A 7,212-nucleotide genomic window follows, 5' to 3' on the forward strand; every position below is an offset into this window, starting at 1 on the left:
AGTTTTTTTTTCTTTAAAACATGATTTTTTTTTTTTCACCTATCTTTTCGTCTCACTTTAACACGTTCAATGGTGGAGCCGTGGTAATTTGTCGAGATGAGCATGGTGTTTATTAGCGTTTTTGCACATTTTTTTAATTGGGGAAGTCTTTCTACTGTCAAAGAAAATATATAAACATAAGATAAGTCCATGTCGTATGCTTGATGATAAAATACAGATATGGATAACTGACAATATAACATAATGGAAAAACACCATACCAAATATACTCTTTTGAGGATATCGTGCGAATAATTTTAACAAAACAATCCGTTTTGTATTAATTCCTACACTTACTATTTGGCCTTGTGTGCGGAATTACAGGTAAATGTTCAGTTATTTGCCACATCGGGACCAGTGTTACATGACACCATCATTCCACTGTATTACGTTTAATTTAAGTCGGCATTTTTTTAAGACAAAAACTCATGCTGCCAGCGGCTGATACAATTTTATTCACTTGGTAGCCTCTTCTACACGTGTTTAAATTGGCCAACTGCGGGATTACATTGACATCTAGCGGTAGCATTGAAAACAGCATGCAAGTACACAACACCAGCGCGTCACATGACTCTTCTCCCCCTCTTATTGGCAAACCAAGGTCACATGACATCCACTGCTCCTGTTAGTAGTTTGAAACCTTTCGCCTCTCATGACCCATTGTTGTTGTTTTTTGTTGGAAGAAATCGTCGCGGTAAAGTTACTTCAAACGACATTTTGTGTCGGTTCGGGCTTCGATGAAAAGACAAGCTAGAGATCAGGTGCGTCAAATTCGCTATTTTAACCAGAGGTGTTTGTGCTAGCTCATCAAATCAAGTGAGTGCCAAAGAACGCAAATGACCAAATTTATTCTGACCTATTTAGTATGATGGTGTGTGTGTTTATTTATTTAACGTTTCATTCGACTGGTGTGGCTGTATGTGTTTAATTTAAACCGTAGCATTAATTGCGTTAAAAATGTTTTGTAAAAGTACACATAACAAAAAAAAGTGAAAGTAATGTAAAAGAAATGTAAAAATATATAAACGTAACGAATACAAAAGTATGAAAGTAGAAAGTCCTTTTAAATACATTTGCAAAAGTAGAGCTTTTTAAAGTAAAAAATACGTTTAAAAGGCTAATCATAAAAAAGTACTTACGTAAATGTAAAATAATAAGTATTACCAACAAATTTTATTTGCAAAAATGAGTGCAGAATGCTAAATAACACATCTGCCAGTAATTAATTTATAATTATAATAAATTAATCTGAAGACAAGTTAACATAAATTGTTCACTACCTTGCTGCAGGTCGTTACAATGGAAATGTGCAATAATCTGCAAATGTGTATATGCGATTACTTATGAAGTCAGCTGTCAAGCTTAGTGAAAAAGGGAAGTCTCGCTCTCTTTCCTAACTTGGAAACTACACAATCACACATTCTACTTTCTATTCCTCATTTATACTTCATTATCACTTCAAATACTTCCAACTACTGTTAATATTACTATTGAACTCAGGAGCGGTGATAAATGCATGGAGGCCTAGAAGCTTCTCTTTTGTGTGAAAATGTGAATGAGAGACTGTGAGATCATGAGATGCTTTGTGTTTTGAGTGTGACATCACGTTACTTTTGCTCCGTGTTTAGTGCAGATGTTTGACGCCCTCTGAGGCATCAAATCAGAGACTTCCTGCGTGAACATGAAGATTGACATCCCATATGAGAAGGTGCCATTCAAAAGTATTCACTGAGAAATTGGGGAAAATGTTTTTGTAAAGGTGAAAAAAATAAGAAAGTAACCACAATGTAAGCACCGAAAATGTAATAGGCTTTTTCTAAGCCTCCCATTTTGGAACGTTACCCGAGAAATCCATGAGAAATCCTGACCTATCTGAGCGTGTGCACATAATCAAAAGCTTGTTTTCTTCTAACTGTATTTTGAAAGCATTTGTATTCATTTTATTTTTGTATTTTTAAGTAATTGTGACATTTTAAGTATAGAAATAGATGTTAGTAAAATTAATATTTTGCGTATACACTATACAGTTAGTTCATTTGAGTAAATTAATTCAATTATTATTTATTTATAAAATAATTATATAAAAATTGTTATATATATATACAATTGTCTGTTGTTAATTATTATAAATTATTAATTAAATTAATTATAAATAATAACAATGAAAAATTGACTCATTTTGTTGAAATTTATAAAGGAACAAGATTTAGATCCATATTAACTTTTTCTTTTCAATGTTATTGCTGGTCAGTCTGTCTAAAAAAAGGTGTTGCTCTTTAGAATAAAAGTTGGCCTGCTAAAGGGAACTGTTTACTTATGTTTTAATTACATTTCTTAAGACGTTATTTTTAAGACGTCCTGCTAATTTTGGTAATACTTGTAAGAGTTAATTAATTATAACGGGCTTTGTGATACTGCTTTTTTTAAATAAGTGAAAGAAAAACAAAAAGAAAAAAAAGCTCATTTGTTTATGCTCAATGAATTGATGTGAAAATCTGCATGAATTTTTTTCTCATGTTAGCATTTTCTTCGCCTAGTTGGACGTTAGGCGGAGGTGGTCGAACTCAGACAACAAAGCTCAAACAGTAAGAAACGATGCAACACATGATGCTGGTTTACCAGTCACCTCACAATAATCTTTGTGGCCTCTCTGCTGACAGTACTCCTGTTGCCTGATGGTCGTGGCCGCCACCGCTTCTTTGCTCCTCGCCGCCATGGCACTCTACAACTTGCTAGTGCCTGCCGCTTCCACTGCAGCGCCCAAAAGTGGCAGTGATCTGCAACTTGGCCATGAGTCCTGCTTGGACCCCTGCAAGTATGAAAAAAGAATCTAAATGAAAACTACATGGCAATCGGTATTGTAAATCCTACAGTACAGTGGAACCTTGAATTAACAGATGCCAATTTAAATGCATTTCACATTTAATGAATAATGAAAGTTACAGAATTAGTCGCAGTTGTTGGCCCTGTGGCTGGTACATATACTTCTGAGTTGTGCCACTGTTGATAGTTACAGCAGCAACGAAACGTAATAGAGGACAAGAGGATGAATGCAAAAACAATTTGAATAATCTAAAAAACATAATTGAAAAAATGCTACCTTGTAGAGAATTGTGACAGCTTAACAATTTTTAAAAAACAACTGGCAACAGCCTTGACAAGAAAACATATGCTTTTGGGAAAACTTGAAAATCGGATCATTAAAAATAAAATCAGTCGATCAATAGAGAAAATGCAGTATTGAATAAAACTAGGAATTCTGAATGCTACAAATGTAAAAAAACAAAACAAAAACAAAACATGAATAGAGGGTTAACTTCAAGTATTGCTTTCACTAAAAACAGGGAAATCCAAATACTGCATTACTGTGTTACTTTTCACGTTAGTTGATAATACTGCTTCCAATAAAACATCAAAATCTTGAGTTTTCCCCCCAAAATAAATTGGTAAACTATGAAAGTGCTGCTTTCAGGAAAACCGGGGAAATGTAAAAATTGGGGTGAAAAAAACAGTTTTCAAGACAACTAGTGTCCCAAAAAAAAAAAAAAAATCATCATTGTTTATTATAACATGATATGTCTTCTCTCACCTCTTCAGGATCTCCTTGGTAGAAAGCATCCCCGAGGGTCTGAAGTTCAATTCCAGTGACCCTTCTCACGGTTCCATCTACCAGGCATGGCTGCAGCTGATGGTCCAGGCCCGCAGTAGCGTGGACATCGCGTCCTTCTACTGGACACTCACCAACCAGGACACAGGCACTCAGGAGCCCACCGCAGATCAGGTGCAAGCACTTCTCCTCTCGTTCATCCGCCGGTTCCCTAACGTCTTCTGTACGTGAGCGCAGGGTGAAAATGTTCTAAAGAACCTGGCCGAGCTGTCCGGCTCCTTGTCGGTCCGAATTGCCGTCAGCTCGCCGCAAGGCAGTCAGCCGACCGGAGACCTCGGGCGGCTCAATGCTTCAGGTGACTAGTGTGTAAAGTAGAGTTAAGTAAACATCATTGGATGTAAATTGACATCAAATACAGTGTACATTAAAAAATTGTTTCGTGTTAGGGGCCGCCATCAGAATGGTGAATATGAAGGAATTAACCACAGGGGTTTTGCACACCAAATTCTGGATTGTGGACAAGAAACACATTTACATAGGAAGTGCCAACATGGACTGGAGATCCCTCACACAGGTACACACGATCTAGAATTCCAGTAGTGCCAACAAAACGCCACTAGATGTCAGTATTCCACTGCAAATGACTTTTGGGCTTAAGTTCCATCTTTGAACAGTGGTCGACTTTATTTTTACGTTTGTGTGGTAGAGTGGAATGTTAACATGTTACTTTAGGCAATTAAGTTGCGCAATGGCAATATTGAACTATTTCCTATGAAGGAAAATGGAATTTGGAAGTCATATTTTTTTGCATTCAACAACACACTAGCAAATACTGTAGTTTTCAATCTTTTATCAATTACGTACCTTTCTGTGAATTTTTTTTCAGCCAAATACCACCTAACCAGCACAAAGAATTTTTAGTTGAAAAAAAAAATGCTGGATAAATATGTCTTTGATGACATTGTACAGTACATATGTATAATACTTAAGAGGTTTAGCATTGAGAAGTACCCAATTAGATTTCCTGTTACTTACAAAACCCCTGGTAAAATCTTACATATCACCCTTAAGTGCCTCTATGAACCTCCAGGCTTTTTGTATTTTGTACTGGAGCTCTGCTGTGCTACAATGTACGTAAGAAAAATGCACTGATGACGTAATGAAAGGGAAGATGAATAAATTCTGCAGTTTGACTTTTTTCGCTTCACTTCAATGACATTGTGCTGCTCCTTCTAATGTGCTTACCTTTGCCATCAGGGGCAGCATCACGCAGATGTACAGACATACAGTTACATGAGAACTGCCCCTTTGTATTCAAATAGCCACCACAACACAATTGTATTTGTTAACTGTAACCTCAAATATTTGAACTAGATCTTTGTACAATCTAAGTATACTCAAAAGTTGTGTTTAAATGTGACTGTCAGGTGAAGGAGTTGGGTGTGGTGGTGTACAACTGCAGCTGTCTGGCCTCAGACTTGGGCAAGATCTTTGATGCCTACTGGTTCCTGGGGGAGAGCCAGTCCATCCCTTCACCCTGGCCCTCCAGCTTCTCCACCGTCTACAATAAAGAAACGCCACTCCAACTGACACTCAACAACACCCAGTCCAGCGTCTACTTGACGGTCAGAATCAACAACAAACTAAACGGTGTGTCAGTGTTGTTCATTCTGTTAACTTTTTTTTCTTCTTCAGAGTTCTCCTCCGTCTTTCTGCGCCACTGGCAGGACATCCGACCTGGACTCCATCCTGAATGTGATGGATGATGCCCAGACTTTCATCTATATTGCCGTCATGAACTATATGCCCACCATGGAGTTTTCATATCCCAGAAGGTAAAGCGGGATACATTCACGCATGCAACAGGTTTTAACATCTTAACTGATTTATTAAATCGTACGGAAGCTAGGCTTGCCTTTCGCTTATGTGGTATAGAGAACCCCAGCATATTTCTGAAAAAACACTCACGATTGTTTCTGTGTAACCTAATCGAATTGAATGTGGCATCTCCGCAGGTACTGGGCAGACATTGACACCCAGCTGCGTCGAGTGGCCTACGAGAAGCGTGTGAGAGTACGTCTGCTGATCAGCTGCTGGGGCCATACCCCGCCCGCCATGTTGCCTTTCCTCAAGTCGCTGGCATCGGTCTACGAACCAAAGAGCAAGATGGACATCCAGGTGGTGAGTGGATGCCATGTTTGTGATCACAATGCTTGTTACAAGCTCAGAACAGCCACCTTCTCCCTCTCATCAACAGAGACTTTTCGTGGTTCCCGCCAGCGCTGAGCAGATGCAGATCCCTTTTGCCAGGGTCAACCACAACAAGTACATGGTGACAGACCAGGTTGCTTATATTGGTAAGACATGAGTGCATATGATAGCCAGCATAATTACTGTCTTGTGGCAGTAATGCACTTAAAAAAAAAGCCTTTCAAATGACAGCTGTCAAAAGAAATCTGGCGTGACACAGGCTAATGAAAATGAGACGTGCATCATCATTTAAAGATTTCTCTCCTTAGCTTTTGAACCACGCCTTGTTTATTTTAGAGATTCAGATTTGTCAGTATTCTCTTGCTCACCAATAAACTGTCAGGTATTTTTTTTATAGTTATGTTAATAATTGCTAAGGTGCTTGTACCTCTTCAGGTACATCCAACTGGTCCGGCGACTACTTTGTGAACACCGCGGGCTCTGCCCTGGTGGTCAACCAGACGGCATCTTCATCCCTGGAGCCCAGCGTTCAATTGCAGCTGAGGGACGTTTTCGAGAGAGACTGGAAATCCGACTACAGCGTCCCCCTCACGCAACACACTAATGTCAAAGCTGCCTGTCCACATATTACAAATTAATGCAATTATTAACTTTTAAGAGGTCATGCTGCCAATGGCGGTGGAGGAACATTTTCCACAGTACGAAAGCTGCTTACAACAATCCTTTTTTGGACATTTTTAAGACTTTACACATCACCATTGTGTCACGATTAAGACATCGTCCTTCATAGTTCATCTCAGGGAGAAAAACAAGTTTATAAACAAGTTTATTTGTTTTTCTGGAGTCTGCTGTGTATGGGTAGAAACGCAATTTCTATTTAATTAAAAGGCACTGAGAGAGGTCGCATCTAATAGAGTTCATTCCTTGTTGATTTTGTTGGTTGTTGCGGTTGTTATGGCAACTGTCAAATTAAGCGTAAAAGAGCAGCAAAAAATTACTCCTATTAACTTCTCACAATTGATGAAATTCAAATGTTCTAGGTTACTCTAATCTGATTTACAGTGCAGGATTGAATGACTATTCATTAGCAGAGTGCTGAATCTCGTTTGTGTAGTTCTCCAACAAAGACTATTGCTGAATCTTAAAGGGATATTTATTTTGCCATTTTCATCAGTAAAATCAGTCCATAATTAGATGATTACGGGATGGTGAACAAGGGCCTTCCTCCTACCTGTGACTTAGCAAGTAGCCAGACCCTTATTATCTGTTTGCATACTAAGCAAGGAATTCTTCAAAATGCATCCATGAAAGAAAATAACATATTGTTCAGAGTTAGCTATTGTAGCATGGTTAAT

The 7,212-nt window shown here is 38.3% G+C and overlaps 1 protein-coding gene and 1 long non-coding RNA gene across 5 annotated transcripts in view; one reads left to right on the forward strand and one right to left on the reverse strand.

Moving 5' to 3' along the window:
• The window catches only part of LOC148415979 (uncharacterized), a 63,845-nt gene that overhangs the window by 30,556 nt on the left and 26,077 nt on the right, over positions 1-7,212 (reverse strand). For both annotated transcript variants that reach the window (XR_015867127.1, XR_015867126.1), the window contains 2 exons: positions 3,629-3,867; positions 2,666-2,848 (listed from right to left, as the gene is read on the reverse strand). This is a non-coding gene — a long non-coding RNA (uncharacterized LOC148415979). The remainder of the gene's footprint in view (positions 1-2,665; positions 2,849-3,628; positions 3,868-7,212) is intronic.
• pld3 (phospholipase D family member 3) lies at positions 652-6,768 on the forward strand. Of its 3 annotated transcripts, none has more exons than XM_088426852.1 (12): positions 652-800; positions 1,668-1,747; positions 2,577-2,624; positions 2,700-2,854; positions 3,637-3,820; positions 3,884-4,001; positions 4,093-4,220; positions 5,074-5,271; positions 5,342-5,481; positions 5,662-5,827; positions 5,904-6,003; positions 6,293-6,768. In XM_088426852.1, the coding sequence occupies exons 2-12, from the start codon at positions 1,721-1,723 to the stop codon at positions 6,493-6,495; spliced, it is 1,467 nt and encodes a 488-aa protein (XP_088282978.1). In that variant the 5' UTR covers positions 652-800; positions 1,668-1,720; the 3' UTR covers positions 6,496-6,768. The 3 variants fall into 3 exon arrangements, with proteins under 3 accessions (XP_088282978.1, XP_088282980.1, XP_088282979.1); XM_088426854.1 differs by having other exon boundaries at positions 1,673-1,747; positions 2,561-2,624; XM_088426853.1 differs by having other exon boundaries at positions 1,673-1,747.

Source organism: Hippichthys cyanospilos, chromosome 11 (assembly GCF_059441005.1).
Source record: "Hippichthys cyanospilos isolate Australia breed blue-spotted pipefish chromosome 11, RoL_Hcya_1.0, whole genome shotgun sequence".
Lineage (NCBI taxonomy): Eukaryota > Metazoa > Chordata > Actinopteri > Syngnathiformes > Syngnathidae > Hippichthys > Hippichthys cyanospilos.

What these genes read in the sequence shown, in the direction of transcription:
- pld3 (XM_088426852.1), top strand. Translation starts at nt 1,721, where the DNA reads ATGAAGATTGACATCCCATATGAGAAG. An exon ending in TCCTGCTTGGACCCCTGCAA is followed by an intron (nt 2,855 to 3,636) that starts GTATGAAAAAAG and finishes TCACCTCTTCAG; the next exon opens with GATCTCCTTGGTAGAAAGCA. An exon ending in AGGAGCCCACCGCAGATCAG is followed by an intron (nt 3,821 to 3,883) that starts GTGCAAGCACTT and finishes ACGTGAGCGCAG; the next exon opens with GGTGAAAATGTTCTAAAGAA.